This window comes from Daldinia loculata, assembly GCF_022478755.1.
Source record: "Daldinia loculata strain CBS 113971 unplaced genomic scaffold F4817scaffold_6, whole genome shotgun sequence".
Classification (NCBI taxonomy): Eukaryota; Fungi; Ascomycota; class Sordariomycetes; order Xylariales; family Hypoxylaceae; genus Daldinia; species Daldinia loculata.
The window spans coordinates 424,893-445,600 of NW_026054860.1; the positions used below are offsets into that span (position 1 = coordinate 424,893).

The following is a 20,708-nucleotide window of genomic DNA, read 5'->3' on the forward strand; positions in this document are numbered from 1 at the left end:
TTCATATGAGGTAGACTTTCATATTTAGTTACCTTACCTAACACATATCGACCTATAAGTAAGGTACCTCATAGGGGTAACGTGTTGTCCTTGTCTAAGACTTATTTATAGTCGTGTCAATGATTATAACGAACCGACTAGAAATTTCACGTTACACTATAAATCATAGCTTCCACAAGAGAAAACGGGATGCGTGTGGGAGTTGTAAATAACTCTGCATTGGCTTATGGCATATGTAAAATGGGTATGTTTTGGTAGTATATACGGATACTATCATGGCTCTACAAGCCTTTCGATGCCACCCTTGCTCCACGCCGAGATGCGTTCTTGATCACAGGTTTCCCATAATCTTCTAAGCACCGCTTGATACACTCCGCGCTCAGTAGCATCTGTTGCTGTATCTCTCTGCGCCAAAAGCCAACTCACCACTCCAAACCTCGTAATCAAAGTATCGCTTCCCCCCTCGATACTCGACATCCTGTAAACAATCCTCAAGATTTGCGTCCTCAGATTAGGACCCATAAAGGGGTTGGACGTTAAAGCGAACAACCTCTCGGGAACTCTGCGTTTATGGAATAAAGCCACGTCCGCGGGTGTTCGTAAGCTTTCGAGTAGGAAGCCCAGGAGCCAGCTAACTTCGGAATAGAAAGCCCCATCTTCGGTTGGGCCCTCTTGGAGGATATTTTGTATAAGAGGTATCTTGTCTAATGACCATACCGGCCCGCTAGTAAGGAACAGATTGACCTTCTCATACAGACTATGCAAGGGGTTCATTAGAACGTCGAGAGCCTTGCACGCAAAAGCGACGATCACACTTGGTAGCGGCCCGTCCGTAAGCGAATCTCGCGCTGATTCAGTAAGTTCCATAAGCAGGAGCCAGACTTGTTCGTTGTTCTCATATGTTGAATCCTTGATCTTTGCAGCCACCTTGACTATATTCACGAGTGCTTCCTTTCTGATACTCGAATGTTCAGACAAAAGCAAGCGAATTAATGACGATGCATACCCCTCCTCGACAAGTTCTTCGGGTGTTTTGGATGTCCATTTGGATAGCGAATTATCTTTGCTTGTTATAATTGGTACTGCCAGCCTCTGCTCTAGGTCCTGAGGGCTGATTTGGGCGATTGAATCGCTGCCCACTTCCTTAACAGCTTGGTTACCCCGCCCATTAAGATGCGAGACATTATGATTAGGGTGATGTTCTTGTGCTTCTGGTATGAGCTTCTTCCTTTTTGGGATGCGCAACTTTTCTTTGAGCTTCTGGTCTGTAAGGCCAGCATAAAAGAGCTCCTTCGAAGCATCTATGAAAGGCTTGCTTACACCAGCGGCAAGTGAGTGTCCGAGGTATTCCGAGAGAAACTGCACAAATGCTTTCGATGTGGTCTTGCTAGGGGATGACGAACTGAAAAAAGGAATCTGCTCCGCAATCGTCATCATGAGAGGGCAAGTAACTGTATCTTCGTCTTCAGGGATCTTAGCTTTATCTAGTTGCTCTTCAATCACCTCAAGGTATTTAACCGGCGTCCTGGCACAGCGCTCAACACAGTTATCCAGGAATATCCAGATCGCTGAGTCGACGGTTTCAAGGCTCCTTAATGCTGCAATTAAGGGATATAGCCCAGGAGAGTTTGGTTGGTCTTCTACCAATTGATGTTCGCTGGCAACCCAATATAAGACACCATCTAAGCTCTCATTAGATAACCCAGTTGTCTTTTCGACAGATAGTCTTAAGAGGGTTGTGAACGGAGAGTGTGGTATATCGGAGGTTCGCGCAAACCACCGCATATTTGGGGAGTATTTCGCAATTGCGCATAAGTTTTCGAGTTCTAATAGAGACATCACTATCTCTTCATCTGCTCTATCGGATGCCTCAACTCTCTTGATAGTAGATGATAATATTGGTGAGACGTCAAACCTGGCTCTCAAGGCAACCTGAGGGATGACTTCGTAGTAGAGTAATAGCAAGCGGCTTGCTGCTTGCCGTTGAAGTAGGTCATCTTGCTCCATGGCAAGGTAACATTTGATAACATCCTTGATGTCTGGGATCCTTTGGTAAAATTCGTCTAAGAGCCGACGAGCTGCCTCTTCCCAAAGAGAATCAGATGACGACGATGCCTCTCGATACATCTCTAAAGCTCGGCCTAGCTTTTGCAAAGCTAATATTAAGAGACGGATGGCGTAAAAGGAAGCCAACTTAGATTTAATAGAGAGACATCGCGTTATAGCTTTCGGTGTCATAGGTAATGGGATTATGTTTCCAAGTACCACAGAAGTAGGAGGTGGAATTCTTGCATAGCCTTTAGCGTGTCCGAACCAGGAGGGGATCGGTAGCTGAACAACATTATAAAGTAACGCGGCGTAACCAATCCAAGTAGCGGTCAGCTTTGGGTCAAATGCAAACGACTTCTTGTGACAAAAGTAGTTGGCAGCCAATTCCGGCGATGTTTCGAAAATCGCTACTAGAAGTTCATTCTGCTTCGTGCTGGACCACGGCCGTAATGTCTGGATGAACTCCGCCAACAGCGAATTCCGTACAGGTACATCGTTCTCAAACTTTCCCATCCACGGAATGCTATCGATACCAAAATCCATAGGTTGATCATCGTTGACCGCTGATGGTATTGCATTGGGATCTACGCCCTCGGGGTAATAACCATGTTCCGATCGACGAACACCAGCGTCGGAATCAGTGCAAGCAGCGGTCAGGAACGCATGGGCTGATTGCTCGACTGTTGGGCGCTCGCGCTCTGATTCACTCTCATTCTCGGTAGGGACTTCAGGATAACCATAGAGCTCCGCTATCCTGATAAGCGAATGCGCATTCAGGATTCTAATCTTGATCTCCTTCGGGAGCTTCTTGTCTAAAATAACAGAAGCTCTCAGGGTATCTAAGATTTCATGGATTAATGAAGGGGGGTCCTTTCTGATGTGTCTCATAAGCGCCGCCACGATGTCCTTCTGGGATAATAGATCGCGCTTCGCTTCAAGGTGGAGAAGCTTCAAGCTACTTAGAAGAAATCGTATCGCATTTGTCCTAACAGACGGTCGTTTAGGATCTTCTACGCCTTCTCCTAGGTATCGAAGACCTATATTCCTAGCGAGCGATTTAAACGTATTGTTCCTAGCTCTGAATATCGGGGCTGCAAGCGCTCCACCATCGAAGCATACCGCTTCTCTGAGAAGTCTTAACGTAGGTGATATTATAAAATCTTTGCCGTTGTCAGCCGACAGATTTTTAGCAATAAGCTCTTGCTGTCGTTTCTGGACGAGAGTCCGACATATTCCTAGACCGTATGAGACTAGATTCACTTTCCCGGAGAGAACTTTGAGAAGAAGCGCTAGAACAACCGCGACGGCGGACATGACATTTTCGTTATTTAACTGTGCAGCCATGCTCCACGATTCCATTATATCTGGTAGATACACGGGGACTTCGTCATCCTGTTCTCGTGGCTTCACCGAGTCCAAGAACTCCTGTAGTATTTGAAGCTTCTCAGAATCCTTGTCTTCGTTGTTGACGATGCAATCGAGGAGGTTTTTGAACGATTGGAGACCTAAGACCAGATAATATTAGCATTATGCGGTACAAGAAATGGCCGCAGTTGAATTCGAACCAACATACCGTGCCTAGCTTTCCGAAGGTCTTGCTCGAAAGCCAGCAGCTCGCGAAGTTGTCTTCCGGTATAGACATCCTCGGAGGTAGGAGGATCATGCACATGGGCAGTCTTTTGCTTCTTCCCCGAATAGCCTCCATCACCTCCGTAAGACTTGCGCTTTGCCATTTTATGTGGTTTTTAAGAGAGTCGCGCTTGACTACGGCATCATCAGGATGATTATTAGGCACTCAATGTCAGAAGCGCACTGGATGAAACGGCTAGTAGTAATTGTCGAATCTAGGGTTTATGGTATGATGCGCTATTGAGTAACGGTTACTTTGCTTGCAAATACTATGGGAATTTATTCCCTAGCTTTCTCTCTTACTCGATGTCGCATCTAGGAATTGCGAATTTCATCTAACCTTGGGTAAAGGGAAAATATCTTGAATTGCCGACTCTGACCGCTCCCCCACAATTGCGGATTAGGCTTAGTTCATGCAATACGGATCCGTTGGCTGTTAGAAAGTTCCGCGCCGAGGCAGTCCAAGTGGATCCACTACGTTCTAATAAGGTTCAAACCCCGGCTTCTAGTGAAGTAATGTCTATCCAATCATATGTAATAACTAGGTAGGTAGTTAGGTGTTATTCACAACTTCAACTTATCAACATCATCACGAAAATACCCAAGTCAGTCAAGGGTCATAATAAATCATATCATATACGGAGCAGCACTTCGCCGCAATGCAAATGCACGAATAGCTTATCTACTCTACACACGACGGATATACAACGTTTCCAGAGGCACAATTCCCTGCACACACACACACACACACACACACACACATGAAGATGGATATCATACTACTCACTTACTCCCCACCGCAAATCAGGCCGTTCGCTACGTTACCCGTAAAATGCCAATTATATCACGTATCTCCCAGCGCCTGTAATCAATAGATCAACATGCTCGTGCTCTCGTCCCCACATTAGGTACATATATCCTATCCTGACGCTTACAGCATATCGCCATTCGACGGGCTCGCCTTGTGCGGCAAGAACGAGTTCGGCACCTTGGGCACCTGCGGCGAGGTCTGCTGCTGGCGTGCGCGGAATAGTTCCCGCTGCCTCTCGGCGTCGCGTCGTCCGCCGCCCGTAAGCCGGCGCATATGCGTCTTCGTCGTCTGCGCGATTGGCTTGATCATGTTCTCTAGGAAGAACGAGCTTTCCGGCGCGCCGTTCGGTGGGCGGTCGTCGTCGCCGTCGGAGAAGACTTCTTCGGTTAGTTCGTCGTCGGAGGTTAGCTCGCCGAGTTGGGGTTGGGTCCACGACGGCGGTGCCGAGGGCGAGGTTATCGAGCGTGCGTGCAGTCCCGGCCGGGCTATTGCCGCGGGGTTGAAGGCGCCCGGGTTCATGGTGTTGGGCTTGATTTCTTTCGACATGGGCATCCGGTCTACGAAGCCGTTCTGGAATGAGGTATTGGTTGAAGCTTGGTGTAAGATGGGTAAGACGTCGTCGTAGAGGCGAGCACCGGACTCGTAGCTCTCGGGCGAGAATTCTGTCACCGTTCTTGATGATCGACCCTCACTAGGGGACGTCTGTGACATATCATCGAAGAAGTCGTCTAGACTATCTAACTTGGTTACCAAGTCGGCCATCTGGCCGTCGCCCTGGACATCATCCGACATCATGGTATCAGTTCGGTCTGGCATCTCGAAATAACCATATCGGTAGTCATCGGCATGGAATTCGACCTCCGGTGTTGGTGTTGGGTCTGTGGCTGCGCCATCCTCGGGGTTTGCCTGACACATATAGAACGCAGCATGTATATTGGCCCGTGTATTCTCCGTCTTCTTTGCCGGGACTGGGATTGACCAGCCGGAGTCTTCCGGAATACCAAATAGGCTCTGAGTTGTCTCATAGTCTTTCCTATCTTTAGACGCCGCGCTGGTCATGCTCATACGGACGTAATGCTTATCCATTGGAGTACCAGACATGGTCATGATATTGTCGAGCACATCTAGCGCTCCCATGCAATACTCGGTCTGCAGAAGTCGGAAGAGCGGGGAAATCAAGTCGGAACCATGACTAGCAATTTCAGGTTTGCGCATCTCAATTTCGGGAATGATAACGCAAAGTAGCCTCATAGTCATGATCTTCACCGAAGGTAGGCTGTTCGTGAGGAAACCCAGTATCATTGTTAGCATTTGGAAGTCAAGCTGTGGTAGGAAGATTTCACGAAGTGCAGCAAGAAGCTGGACCATGAATTCTTTACTAGAGGGGTATCTCGACTCCATAAAAGCTCCCAGAGCCGCGCATATCGAAGACAACCCTTGCGCCTCAGCTACCGCAAAAAGGATTTCCGCAGTTTGTAAAGTTCCCTCGTCGATAGGGCCATGTTCCATAACCTGCAAGAAACGTGGAAAGTTACCAAGAATGGAAAAGAATAGCCTGTTGTCATTTCCGATAAGATCACAGCTTGGTAGCTGAACAAGCTTATCTAAAATGTTAAGTGTGGGCTGAAGACAAAGAGACGATCTCAGACCCTTATAGAGCAAAGGTTGGACGCCTTCGAATGAACCCTCCCATCTTGGAGGTTGGCCTTCCATAAGAGCATTCCGAATGCCTGGGGAGTGGAAATCAAGCTTTTCCAAGAACTCATTGAGCATCTCGATTGCCTCGAGAAATTCGACCTCGTTAATCGAGTCCAGGCACGCACATGTCGTCCAGAATAATTGGGGGAATGATACGAGTTTCTCCGGCTCGAGCTTCGAAATGAGGGTTTTCAGAGTTGTCAGGATTTCCATAGAGAATGTCTGGATCTCAGTATCTTCATCCGCAATTGTATTAGATAATCGAGCAAGCATGTCGCCAAGCATCAGCTGGTCGAGCGAGGTGAGGATACAGCGGAAGATCTGGAATGAGCGACAAGCGAGATGTCTGACCGGGCACGAGGTTGCCCAAGTTAGCGATAGACGGCTCCATTGTTCCTTGATTCCTGGGAAAGTGATTTCAAACGTCTTGACAACTTCCGCGGTCAGATGTTCCATACTCTGAGGTACCTTATTATCACGGCCGTCTACTTTGCCGTTACTCTCTTCGTAACCCCAGACAACAGCACGGTCGTGGCGTCGAATTGCATCAACCACGTCCTCAACCGACTTTTTTGTTTCCATGGGAGTACCCTCATCCATTTTTGAGACAACAAGCTCGTGAATCAAATGAACCAACATTTCCCGAGCTTGCTCTTGAACGAGAGGCGTGTAGTGATCCCAAAGTACCGTAATGACTTGTAATAAGACTATTAGATTATCGGTATTGAGTTGCACAGGTGATACCATCAAATCAACTAAGAGTATCAGGGATAACTGTCCCAAGGAAAAGCCCGCTTGCTTGGTTCCGACGGGCAGGGCTTCTGACAAATCGGCGCAATAAGGTAATTGTAGTTGACTAAGATCAGGAGGCGACGGGACAACATCTCTCTTCTCGTTAGGGACCATAGCTTTAGGAGTGATCTGCATCAGCAGAAACTCCACCACTTTAATGCCCGGCGTGCTAGGAGTGCTTGATAAGAACACTACTATTTGTTTGGCGTACTCGACGAAGTTCTGCTCTCTTCGTTCCAAGCAGAGAGAAATAATGAAATCAAGCACAAGCCGAACATTCCCAGGAAACGGACCGGTGGCGAGCGCTTGCCAGAGCGCTTGCACCTCGTTATGAAGTGCAGCGCTGGACTTGATGGTAACTTCAAGAAGATTGGCAAGGAGTACGTAAGATTGAGCCGTAGGCCCGCCATTCGGATCGACCTTTAATTCAATAGTTTGAATCCAAGGCAAAATGACGGCTACGACATTTCGCTGCGCACCTGGGGGGAGATTCTTGAAATAAAGTGTAACCTCGGAAAAGATGTGAAAGGCGAGTTCGGGATGTTGCTTCGCGAGACGTTTAGAGATCTCGAACTGAGCTAACTTGTAGACAGCCTTAGTCTTATCCGCAATGCTGATCTCGAAGTCTCGGATCTTGGAGTTCTGGGCGGCTTGCTGCCTCTCCCCGAGAGCCCTGAGAACGTGGGCTGACTTGGATCGGATATCGCTTTGGTCGCTTCCTAGGGTAAACAAACACAGTCCTAACAATTTCCAGAATGGCGACGGGTAGTCGAGATGCTCTAGTAATACCTCGGTAATCACAGTGAAATAACTCTCAAGCACCTTCGGCACTTCCGTGAGGTAGCACCGCGCGATGCAGTGCTCCAAGAGGTAGGGATGGTCCTGGTTATAAACGATCAGGTTCTTTATGGCTCTTCTCCCTATAACGTTGACCCGGTCACTCCCGGAACTAAAAATCGATTCCACCCAGTTCAGCATCCGTCTCATGTCGAAATGAAGTGTAGCACCGCTCTCAGTCGTTACACTGACTGGACCAGCACAAAGGCTTGCCATAGCACTCAGAGCTGCCGTCTTTAAATTTCTCTTTTCTATTTCTATAGCCGCAGTAATAGTGCCCCTTTCGCCGAGGGACTGCTGGTCAATCAATGACTGTCGCATCGTATCTTCTCTTTGGCGGATCTGCATCTGATTTGGCGAGAATCCACACCAGTCTTCCATCAGGGTGAAAGAAGACTTCCGCGACTCAAACGTCATCCAACGAGACGGGTCTTTTGTACGGTTAACTCCCTCGAAAAGCCCTTCAACTAGGCCGCAGTAATGGCGCCTTAGTTTTTGGAACTCCCAATCCATCTGGACCTCACCATCCATGAGGAAGAGCTTTAGGTCCTTCGTGTACGTACAAAGATTATTGAGGATCCAATCATCTTGGTAAACCTCAGGCTCCTTTAAAAAGTGGCAAGTCAACTTATATACGTAAGTGATCTCCGTCCGTAACAGGTCCGTTTTCCGGTTTCTACGCGGGCCACTATTGGTTCGCTGGTGTATCCGGGCGCGTGCCTCGTCATTACATCGGGATACTTGTCCCTGCAGTTCCTCGAGTAAGGTTCGATATATGTTAATGTTGATCGAGCCCATAGCAAGCACAACAGCTTCACGAACGGAAGCCGAAGAAGCTAAGAGCAACGGTATCAAGAATTTGAAGAGCGTCCTAGCCGATACGATTTTGTCGGCAGCTTTGGATACTTTCCGGGCATGTTGGCTGTTTTGCGACGCGCCATTTATAGTAGTACCAGAGTCGGTCAAAGTCGTACAGGCAAAAGTCAAGTACAGCTTCCATTGTTCAACGAGCACGTCAGGCTGCGTCGTCGGTGTCCTTCCCGTGTATCTGGCACTGCCAGGGTCGGATCCATAATAGAGACCCCGAGTCGGCTCAGACAGAACAACTATACCCTTGTACATCTGTAGAATTCGGTTGCACACTAGATCTCGGCCGATAGTCACAGTGAAGGGACATCGATCATAAGCAATCCGTATAAAATTAGGGAAAATCTTAAACCAGAGAGTTGTGTCATATGAAACGTCGCTGGTGCAGAGGTCAATTAGGGCCCCTTTGTTGTTGCTGTTTTGCATGCCTCTTTGGAGTCGGCTTCGTTCTGCTACGGATAGATGTTCGTCCTTGAAATTCATCACTTGCACCGAATCATTTTCTAGGATATCAATGAGCCGAACAGTGTCTTTCTCTTGCGTACTGTCCTTGCCTAGGGCCGCGTCAAACTCGACGATCATCCGAAGGACCGTGATCGCAAAGTGTCGTACCCTACGCGATTGCGAGCACAGGAAGAACAAACCGCGAGCCTCTACGTGTTCGACTTCGGCCCAGATGCTAGACAAATCTAGTTTCATTCCCCGTTTATCGGTACCATTAGGGTCTCCAATATCAGATGCGGCATCTTTAGTTTTCTGACGTATTTCGTCCCTCCATATCTGTAGCGACTCGACGTAAAGCCGTAAAGTGCTCTCGATATGACCAGGACCAAGCATCCCCCCATCAGACATGGTAGAGTAGCGGTCATCAAAATTGAAGATAAACCGAGCAAATCCTACCGTGACTTGGTGTGCATATGATTGCCGGGCAATAGATTTGAGAGATTGGGCAGAAGATTCAGCAATATTATGCTGAACGTGTGCCGTGCCCGTGCAGAGAAGATTAATCAGTGAATTAAAAGGTATATCAGCAGGGAGGCAACGAGGCAGGGCCTGCACAGCAACATGGAGAAGTTCGTAGAAAGCTTGCTTTTGATCAGCAGGACTTGGATGGTCATCGCGTCGTGAAAAGTTGAAAGTCTCAGAGATGGGTGTCTTCGGTCCTGTTGGGCTACTGAACTTCTCATCAAGCGCAGCTTGGCCTCCGAAGGTATTATCGCAGATGATGGTAATTTTACCGAGAACTTCCGAGAATTGTTTATAGCGGATTTTTGCGCCGTCACTCAATGCGCCGACTTGCACCGGTTGCGATAGGGATTCGTCGCGGTCGTATGTGAGCGGACTTGCGGGCACCATGCTGGAAGTTGAGGCCGATGCTGGTGAACTCGGAGGGGCCCGATCGGAAGCAGATGGGAGGGGATAATGCTGAGGAAATGGAGGCCGTTCACCCTTTTCTAAGTCCGACATGATTGCGAGAAATGCCCTGATCCCGATGACTATCTTGTCCGGCTCTAGCTGTTCAACTTTGAGGTCCTTATTCTGAATAAGGTCGGCATTTATTAAAGGAAAGATAATGGTATCGCAACAATATTCTGGGTATTTAAAGCCAATGATTCTAATAAGTTGTACCAATGGCCCTGTGGAAGCTGTATCCGCAGCCGAAAATGTACGCTTGGTAGCAGGCAAGACGAGTTGCATTACTTCGTCTAGTTTTCGCCCAGCTCCAGCAATAGTATTAGTAGTTCGATATAAATAAGCCCATACTAACCGTGAGATGACTTGCAGGCACACAGGACGCATATTGCGATCTTTGAGTCTCGGCTGGACTGTTCGGATCAGTTGCAGCCATTGGTTACTCAGATTCTCCGGAGACGACACACAGAGCATCGTTGCTGTTAACGGGAAAGCAGACTGCCAATGGCGCGGCTTTACAAACATGGTTGCTAGACGAGGGCTAACATTGCTGAGCACCTCGGACCACTTCAGGTAAGAGAAATGCTTGTTAGTAGCCTTAGCTGCGATAGGGAGGAGCAGCGTATCTAGTATCTGGCAAAACGCCGCCTTCACCTTCTGGCCGTGGGATCGGGCAAACAGTTTAGCTAGGGACACGAGAAAGTCGCAGGCTTGATCCCAGCTTTCGTCGGTATCAATCTTTATATGCAAATGCTTCATACCTCCTAGCACCAACTCCACCTGGCCCTCGGGATCCCTGTTCTGAGATGTCGAATTCCTTACGGTAAGTTCCTGGAGGGTCCGATCGAGATCGTTAATAAATCGATCTGTAACGCTGGTAAAATTGATCACGCTCATGGCACCAAGCAGCTGAGCGAATAGGTTCCAGTTGGCCAGCTTGAGAGGGGATATGTACAGTTGCTCTATATCAGCAATCTTTAGCTGGCCGAATATAATAGCTTCAAGCTTATCCTCCATCTCGGGAGTAATGGAACTAAGGCTGCTCTGGGTGATGACTTCTAGGAGGACCCGGCACAATATAAAAATAGAGACGATAGATCGACGCTCGGCATGGGCTGCTTCATTCTGCTTCTCCGCGAGGGCGTGCGGCACGCTGGATGTCGCATCTCCAGGATTCCCGGTAATGAGTTGCAGCGGCTCTGTATTACGCCTAACGAGAGACGCCGCCGGGAGGTTGGATTTCATCTGGTGAAGCAGACTACGTGCCTCGTTGGCTGCTTCGCTTTTATGTTTCCGCCAGAGCATTATAGAATCGATTAGTGGTCTTGGTTTCTGGCTTGCAATATGCCCAAGAGCCTCGATAAAGCGGTCAAAAGCCGGATCAGCTCCAGGACCGCATATCTGCTCAATTTGTGGTTCGGGTTCGAAAGGCACTGTGATGCATTCCTGTAGTTTGTCTTCGGCCATAGCAATAAACTTAACCTATATTAGCAAGTATTATATAGATATTAGGTATCATCGCTACTAACTGATGTGAATAATACATGCATGGCATATTCGCCTACAGTCTTCGGTTCATCCCTGTGATGTCTTGACGAATGCGAGTGGTGATGTGTATGATCGCGCCGGCTTTTGCTGTGCTTCCGCTCGAGCTTCTTCTGAGTGATAGTACCTCCAATGTTATTCTCCTGGCTAGATTGTACTCTTTCTAAGTGAACGGATGCGTTAGCGGTAGTGCCCGACAAGGCAGTCGTCGGCCGTGAGGCCATGGTAGGTATCGAGGCCGTTGACATTTCCGAATCTAAGCGGTGGATAGTTAACAGGTCTGACCGTTCTGGCAGAAGCCCAGCACCTGCGGCTGCTATCATTTGCGGACTGAGAGGACTCGAAGACGAGCTTGCGAGACTCCCATTCCTCGAATGTTGGATGCCATGAACAATAGATGTCTGACGATGGTGTCCGTACGATGCAGCCTTCGGGTCAACGAGACGCTCGAATATGCCGCCTGGGCCGGAACGCGACGCGGCCGCACGCAGGCCAGGGGATGTAGTGGGGGACGATGCTGATTGGGGCGATTCAGGGATGCCAGCGAGTGCACCCGACTGTAATTTCTCAAGCGAAGACTCTCGCGAGTGCGCAATGGCTCGAGAAGTAGAAGAATCGAGGGCTATAGGTCTAAGAGTATTATCCCAGCCGCCATTGTCGTCTTCGTCGTCATCGGCGTTGTCGTCGTGAGTATTAAGTCGCGGAGGGGATAGTCGCGCAGAGAACTTTAACTGATCGTGGAAGTGTTCCGGCAGCGTCTGGGACGGAGCTAGGTAGTGCGACAACGTTGTCAGTATGTAAAGGCAAAACAGATAAAACAGACGAGCATCAGTGCGCAGGGGAAATCTGAAATATGTTGGAACCCCCCCCTCGCCTTGTGAAACTATGAAATAAAATCCGAAAGTGGGAACATTTATCAAGCGTTCAAGCGTTCAAGCGTTCAAGCGTTCAAGCGTTCAAGCGTTAAGCATCAAGCGTCATATACCCTAGATAATATTTCAATATATCGCATATTCGTTGGCACGACATACTCGAAATATCTCCGGGGGACGAAGCGCGGAATCCACTCACCCATTGTTGAGCTTCGATGCCCATGATATGATAATATAATAAGATACGACAGGAATTCGCAGACCCTAACAATACGGTCTGGTGGGACTGGGGACTTGTTGATTCTGTTAACGAGTGGAGGAGAAGAGCTTGACGATGCTATGATGGTAGTATTTTGGGTGGACGACGATTAATGATGAATAACGGCTCCAATCCCTTCCTCTTCCCGTCTTCCCCTCCAGGTCCTCTTATTTCTGATCTGACTTACGTAGTATGGCCTAGAAATGTGATGTAGGATATCCCATGCCGCAAGTCACTGCATAATGCGAATGGGCATCTCTGGAATCGAATTTCGTCCAACAATGCCTGATGGCCGACTAACTTTTTCGTCTCACTGGCTAACCTGTCTGTCTCGTGGAGCTAGCATAGCCAGATAAAATCATCGACCTGAAGTCCTTTTTTTCTTCTTTCGTCGGCTATCACTCTCCATCACCAATTAGATGCTGATACTGTACATACTGTATCCCTCTCCTGAAGTCCCACCCTAAAGAGCTTGGGTCAATCACAGTCTTTTTAGCTCGTCCCTCTATGCAGAGCAAGGGTCTTTCTGCAAGGGCCATATCCTATAATGATCCACCCAAGACCGCCAGCGGGAGGTTGGCTGGCTGGTTCAGGGACTTCAGGTACAGCCCCGTACATCCGATAGAAATTTTACGTACTGTATGAGCACACCACGTGGCGTATGAGCCTTTAAATGCATACAACCTTGACTTATGGTGCAATCCCAGCCTTTTTGCGTTTGGGTTATCCTTGTACTAACTACCTATGTAAACATCTTCGGGTCTTTATGTAAGTATCGAAGAATATGCTCCTACCTTTCTTGCATGTATACATTATTTATGGTACAAATATGACGGGAGCAAATAACGAGGAGTTTTGTATTCATGTCCCGCATCATTAACACTATCATAAAAAAAGATCACGAAAACAAATGTCTTTGGAGATAAAATATACCAAAATAAATAGGTAAGAAATTTTAGTATCACAGCGATGACCTAGATCATGATATGAGCTTGTTTGCTATCAACGGGCTATGTCATCTTGGAAATCTCTCCCCATGTAAAGTACCTTAGGTACTCAGAGCAAACAGCGTAGCTTTTGCTACCCGTTCCACGTACGTTTAGTAGTATCAATATTCTCAGCACGGGATCCTAGTAGAATAGAGGATAGGGGTAAGACATGAGACAGGCCACGAAGGAGATGATAAATAATTCATCGTGTTTGGTGAGCGAGGCATTGAAGAAAAAGCTCTCGCAGTTGAGTCTTGGGTAAGATTAGTCCGTCATCACGAGAGGTGCTTTAGTATTACCTACAGTAAGAAGCTCTTATCTCTTAAGGACCCAAACAGGGGCCAAAAAGTTGACCCATAAAGCTAAGCCTCGCTACTAGCCATTTTTTTCAGATCTGATTCGGAAAGTAGCTTGAGTGGCTCGTTTTTGTGGTTGATCTTAAGCATAGACAAATTTACTGGAGAAGGAATCCGTTGATTTCAAGTAGTAAATTGTACATGGCGACTTAGAATTATTGAATATTTGGTAATAGGTACATTTCTAAGTAAGCAACTTGCATAGTACATTGCGTGGAATAGCGAATTCAACTCAATAGCTGTGGGGTGGTCGATCTGGCAAAGCACACAGCGGTATCGGCCGAGATTTTAGAAGGACATAATTGCATTATCTGTTGACTACCTAGTAGGAGTAGGATGTGGTAGGATTACCTCAGCCTCGCAGGGAGAAACTAATTATATGTCTTGTAAATTCGTAGTATACGACGTATTGATTGGCGCGACGTACAGAAGCGCATGGAAATGGATGTTTAGGATGTTTAGGATGTTTAGGAACTTTAAGTAGGGCTGATACTATAAGGACTTAACGCCTAGAAAGACAAAAATAACAACTTGAACCCCACACGCCGCAAGTTACTATGCATTGAACTATGCAGCTGCGGACCATGGAACTAAAGTGCTCTTTCCCGATTAACCCGGACGGGATGAAACAATAATGGAAGGTAAGGTATAATTCTACCGATTAAGAAACCGCTTTCCCTCGGATGGTCCGGACAATATGCGGGTCCGCCGCTCCGGTCATCACGGAGCTTATAATCATAGTTCGGTGGAAAAGAGTGTGAAGCGCCATGTTTCTTATTATGCTATACCAAAAATGCCTATCTATTCGGACATCGTGTGCTCACTCTTCTTAACACCGATATGAAGTAAGCAGGCATCTAGGAGGCAAAGCATTTGATCCTACAAAGCCGAATGGTTAGGGCTTACGGGTCATACCATGCAGACCGCTTTTCGAGAAAAGAAATTTTATAGAAAAAGAAACGGCTATCAAGAAGGGAAAGACTACGTATTGGGTCTCCCTTATAAGTTAAAATCACTCGTACCAAAAGGAGTCGAGTCAGATAGGCCAAAAGGAGTCGGATAGATGCCGAACTTGAATATGTGCCATCGGATAGGAGACTAACCTAGCCGAAAAGCGATAAAAAGATGTTGAGTTAGGGGATATGCATAGAACATCCCAGAAGGCTACAGCAACACCTTGTTTGCTGTGAGCTGCGGGCTGCGAATTGCCGAGCTTGGGAACAATAGCACATGCGGTAGCCGATTGGATGTCCCGAAGCCAGTTGAAAGATTCGGTGCTCGGCGCACTTCGAAGGGTTACCTTTTTTCGCGTCGGGCTCTCGGGGGAGTTATTCTTGCAGCCACTATTGTTCGAGCTATCGCAGGAATGAAGAACGTCCGATGTCGAGGAAATTGAGGTATGTCGCAGTCGCCACAAAAAGACAATGTTGAATCTCGGAGTTTAGTATAGGTATCTGAATGGGAAAGAAACCGTGTACATTATATACATCCATGATCTTACATACATGTACCTAAGGTACCTAGACCTAAAGGTTTATGTAAGGATTTTGCTTAGGGTACCTAAGGTAATCCGTGCATCCATAGCAATTTCGGAGGGTCTAAAGGAGCTAAACACATGGATAACTTTATGCTAAAAATTCATAGTGTAGGTACCTCTTAGCTGGGTACAAGCGGAAAGGCGTCAAAAAAGCTGGCGTACCTTTACTAACAATTATCCTGGTAGGTGCGCCACTTTTTTTAACGTCCTTCTGAAGCTGACAAGTAAGCGGGAAGTACTCGCTAGGCTATCCGTATGCAAGAGTTATGTACATAGTGGCTCTTAGACAAGTAGCCGCGCTTATGCTTATCTTGAAAAGAATCCCACCATTACAAGTCCCATTACAAGTCACACATTTCCTCCGGTTCCTCTTCCATACATACCTACACACAACTACCCGCAAGGCCTTGCCACGCACACAATTCAAAGTCAGGGCTTTGCTCCCTCTCTTTTCTTCCTAGCGTAATCGTATGATTCCGTCGTGTTCGTACCTTGCCGCAATTCACCAGCAGGGGTTTCTCTCATTAAGTATTTATTGCTACCTAGAGCTGCGGCCCCGTTCCGTCGTACATAGAACTTAGCTTAGCTTTTCTCGAGCTGAGAAATTCCTAGGAGTTCCCAGGAGTTCCCCAAACCTGCCGTTCCTTCCTTCGGCCGACGAAGCACTCGGACACGTTGCACCGTTGCAACGCCTCTCTGGAAAAAGCCTTAAATCGGTGTTCTAGTCGCATAACCTAGAACGACCTCCGACGTAGTGGTTCCGTTTCTCTGCTTACCGCACCGCTCCGAGGCGCCATCCTCTCGCCGTGACAGAACTCAAGAAACAAGTCTATTCTTCGTAGACAAGCTGTCAAGATGGCTCAACTGGACACCTTGGACATAATTGTCCTGGCCGCCATCCTCGTTGGCACGGCCGCCTACTTTACCAAGGGCAAATACTGGAGTGTTACCAAAGATCCATATGCTAATGCATTTGCCAACGGAAATGGACTCAAGGCAGGAAGGACAAGAAACATTGTTGAGAAGATGGAGGAATCCGGTAAAAACTGCGTCATCTTCTACGGTTCTCAAACTGGTACCGCTGAGGACTATGCCTCCCGATTGGCGAAGGAGGGTAAGAGTCGCTTCGGTCTAGAAACCATGGTAGCCGATCTTGAAGACTATGACTTCGACAACCTCGATGAGATCCCCTCCGACAAGATCGTTATGTTTGTTCTAGCTACGTATGGTGAAGGAGAGCCTACCGACAATGCCGTCGACTTCTACGAGTTCATAACTGGCGATGACGTGTCCTTCTCCCAAAGCTCAGACCCCGCTCTCGGAAATCTCAATTATGTCGCCTTCGGTCTAGGAAATAACACCTACGAACATTACAACTCTATGGTCCGCAACGTCAACAATGCCCTAGAGAAACTGGGTGCCAACAGAATTGGCGAGGCTGGAGAAGGTGATGATGGTGCTGGTACTATGGAAGAAGACTTCTTGGCATGGAAGGACCCTATGTGGGCTGCGTTAGCAGAGAAGATGGGTCTTGAAGAACGTGAAGCCGTCTACGAGCCCATCTTTAGTATCGTCGAGCGCGAGGGTCTTACTAAGGATTCTCACGAGGTCTACTTGGGTGAGCCTAACAAGATGCATCTCGAAGGAACTGCTAAAGGCCCCTTCAACGCTCACAACCCGTACATTGCACCCATTGCCGAATCTAAGGAATTATTCTCTGTCAAGGATAGAAACTGCCTGCACCTGGAAGTTGATATCAGCAATTCTAATTTGACATACCAAACTGGCGATCACATTGCTGTCTGGCCCACCAACGCCGGTCAGGAGGTTGATCAATTCGTCAGCATCCTGGGACTGGAAGATAAAAAGGATACCGTCATTAGCGTCAAGGCTCTTGAACCCACAGCTAAAGTACCATTCCCTACGCCTACCACTTACGACGCCATTATTCGATACCATCTTGAAATTTGCGCACCTGTTTCCCGTCAATTCCTAGGCACGCTAGCCGCATTTGCCCCCGATGATGCTACCAAAGCAGAAATGGCCAAGCTCGGCAGTGACAAGGACTACTTCCAGGACAAAATTAGCAAGAATCACTACAACATTGCCAGAACCTTGAGCGTCGTCAGCAATGGACAAAAGTGGGACAATGTCCCATTCTCGGCTTTTATTGAAGGTCTCACTAAGCTTCAGCCTCGGTACTACTCTATCTCGTCGTCTTCGCTGGTTCAGCCTAAGAAGATATCCATTACTGCTGTTGTTGAGAACCAGTTAATCCCCGGTCGTGCTGATCCCTTCAAGGGTGTGGCTACCAACTACCTGCTTGCTCTCAAACAGAAGCAAAACGGCGACCCTAACCCTGAGGCGTTCGGACTCACCTATGAACTTAACGGACCAAGGAACAAGTACGACGGTATTCATATGCCTGTACACGTTCGCCACTCGAATTTCAAATTGCCCTCTGACCCATCTAAGCCTATCATTCTTATCGGACCTGGTACTGGTGTCGCACCCTTCCGTGGATTTATTCAGGAACGCGCAAAGCAAGCCGAGTCTGGAGAGAATGTCGGTCGTACGCTACTTTTCTTTGGTTGCCGAAAACAGAGCGAAGATTTCATGTACAAGTCAGAATGGGAGGTACGTATAACGCCAGTATTAATATCAGCCCTTGCTCACACTTTAGTAGGACTATAAGAATGCCCTGGGTGACAAGTTCGAGCTGATTACCGCTTTCTCACGAGAAGGGCCCATGAAGGTGTACGTACAACATCGACTGAAGGAGCGAGCTCAAGAGGTCAACGAATTACTCGAGAAGAAAGCCTATATCTACGTGTGTGGCGATGCAGCAAATATGGCTCGTGAAGTCAACACCGTGTTAGCCCAGATTATTTCAGAGAAACGCGGTATTCCCGAGTCAAAGGCAGAGGAGATCGTCAAGAATATGAGAGCAACGAATCAATACCAGGTAGGTCATACTACTATGTCCACTACAACAGCCTACAAGATATTCTTGTCTTTCGTTTTATCCTCTCTCGCGCGTCTTCAACACTCGTTGTCCATAATACTAACTATGATTGCAGGAGGATGTCTGGTCGTAAGAACCGGCGGAGATGTAATGTGCTTTTTAATGCATGACAGGGTGAGCGTTGCGGATAGACGGAATTGCATAGAAGAGGTCACTGCTAACCTGGCCTTGGAGTCAGGGAGATGTGACTTTTATTGGATTGGGTTGCACACTGGCACGATCTCGGTTTGGTATCAATGCGCGTCCTATTGCGGTTCCGCGCGCTCTATTCGTATATATATTGGAAGCTACCTACGTAATGATTTCTATAGATTGTGTTAAACATTTAAAGTGATCTATCGCCGTGAAAATCCCGAGTGCCCCTATATAATAGCAGCTGGGACTATCGCGTAAACTTCAACTTTATAAAATAGAACGCAGCGTCCAGCTTCAATTCCCGGTTCTAATTCACGTTCTAGTTATTAACTTGGAACACGTTTTCTAACTACTCATGTAGATGAACTGCGTAGCATGTGGAAATCCAACCCTTTCCAAATTGCCTACTCAACCAGATCTAGACCATTTGATCAACCACATACATACACATGGGGTATGGTAAGTAATTGACCAATAATAAATCATATTCAGCATCGGCAATAGCGTCATGAATTATAGGATGTATGTAGGTAAGAACTATATTCTATATGCCGAGATGGTCTAAACGTACTCCCTAGCCGCCCCATTTTGACCCCTCTCCTACTCCAGCCCTCTTCGGCAGTACCTAGATTAAGGATTGAAGGTTACTTACAAAGGCGTCTTGCTAAGCTAGGGACTATGGATGATTAACAGTAACATCAATATTGATAAAAATAGAAGGCAGGCGGTCATTGATATTACAAATTCGTACGTTAGGTAGTTTACCTAGGTAGGATCGATAATGTTACAGAGCGTTACTAATCGTCGTATTCCCCAACAGCTCTAAGACCCTATGATATTCAAAGCTATTTCGTCACCTGGAATATTATTGAGATATAGATTGATATGTATATATATATTAAAGGAAAATAATGGCAAGGTGCTACAGACGCCAGAGAACCAGGGACTTGCTTGGTCTTAATAGCTATAAACCACCATATCCATACCGATACTAATAAATACTCGGTATCGTAATCACTCCAGAAGCTCGTATAGCCTTTTCTACATTATAGGACAGCAACCAAGCTATAACCGTCCGGTCTATTACTCCGTTGCGTTATCCGGTAAAAACACTACCAAGGCAGTTCTTCCATCTCTCACAATAAATGATAAATTACGTTCAATGATTGTATATGAATACGGTTGGCAAAAGGTGTGTATGAAGCCCTATGCGTACATCGAAAGGGGAAGCTTGGTTTAAAGCTCAAACGACATGTTGGTTTTAAATCATGTATCCTTCCCAAGCGTTTAGATGGACCATTCTATAGGTATTGCCCATCAAAGAATACCAGCTTCAGGAGTGTGGCTCTGGTAGATCCTATCTAAACCCCTGTCTCTTTTAACAATAAAAGTCCCAGGGGTTTCTCTCAATGTTGAATTGGGTTGCTCTCGTCAAACATATGTCGAATAATAGGTACATATAGATAACAGCGGTGGGCTATGAGGTCTATAGAAATGTTGTCTACATGGGCGTAAGTAATTGTCATACGAGAGGACATGTTACCTAAAACAACACCCTCTGTGTTAGCAATCTAGTCATACCTGGCATTACAAATACTAACAGAGGTATCTGTAACTGGTCAGGTCCGTTGCCCCCATCATGTTTTGTCATGCTCGCAGAATTAAACTAGTGCCTATGCGTATGGCATTCTTAAAGTCAACATGTATGGAAACGCGACAACGCCAGGTGGAGAGGCTCCTCAAAGGAACAGAGAGTTAATAGTCAACTACCTACACAGCTGGGTAACTCCTAAGTGGGTAATAGTGGCATTCAAGTCATCCTGTGATCTTGGATAGAAATATTTGAAAGGGTTTTTATCGGGGTATTGTCATGTGGCCTTTACGTGCATGTAGT

The 20,708-nt window shown here is 47.0% G+C and overlaps 3 protein-coding genes across 3 annotated transcripts; 1 reads left to right on the forward strand and 2 right to left on the reverse strand.

Moving 5' to 3' along the window:
- Window positions 1-26: 26 nt before the first annotated feature.
- Window positions 27-4,005, reverse strand: F4817DRAFT_239421 (ribosome 60S biogenesis N-terminal-domain-containing protein). Its single transcript, XM_049299010.1, has 2 exons — window positions 3,623-4,005; window positions 27-3,554 (listed from the first exon to the last, which is right to left on the reverse strand). Exons 1-2 carry the CDS (start codon window positions 3,780-3,782, stop codon window positions 274-276), a joined length of 3,441 nt encoding a protein of 1,146 aa, XP_049162431.1. The 5' UTR covers window positions 3,783-4,005; the 3' UTR covers window positions 27-273.
- A 249-nt stretch (window positions 4,006-4,254) lies between these two features.
- F4817DRAFT_327082 (cell morphogenesis N-terminal-domain-containing protein) lies at window positions 4,255-13,193 on the reverse strand. The gene is made up of 3 exons (XM_049301986.1): window positions 12,713-13,193; window positions 11,626-12,410; window positions 4,255-11,572 (listed from the first exon to the last, which is right to left on the reverse strand). The coding sequence occupies exons 1-3, from the start codon at window positions 12,714-12,716 to the stop codon at window positions 4,610-4,612; spliced, it is 7,752 nt and encodes a 2,583-aa protein (XP_049162432.1). The 5' UTR covers window positions 12,717-13,193; the 3' UTR covers window positions 4,255-4,609.
- Window positions 13,194-15,917: 2,724 nt separating this feature from the next.
- F4817DRAFT_327094 (NADPH-cytochrome P450 reductase) lies at window positions 15,918-19,009 on the forward strand. Its single transcript, XM_049301987.1, has 3 exons — window positions 15,918-18,291; window positions 18,341-18,619; window positions 18,735-19,009. The coding sequence occupies exons 1-3, from the start codon at window positions 16,510-16,512 to the stop codon at window positions 18,750-18,752; spliced, it is 2,079 nt and encodes a 692-aa protein (XP_049162433.1). The 5' UTR covers window positions 15,918-16,509; the 3' UTR covers window positions 18,753-19,009.
- Window positions 19,010-20,708: the final 1,699 nt, after the last annotated feature.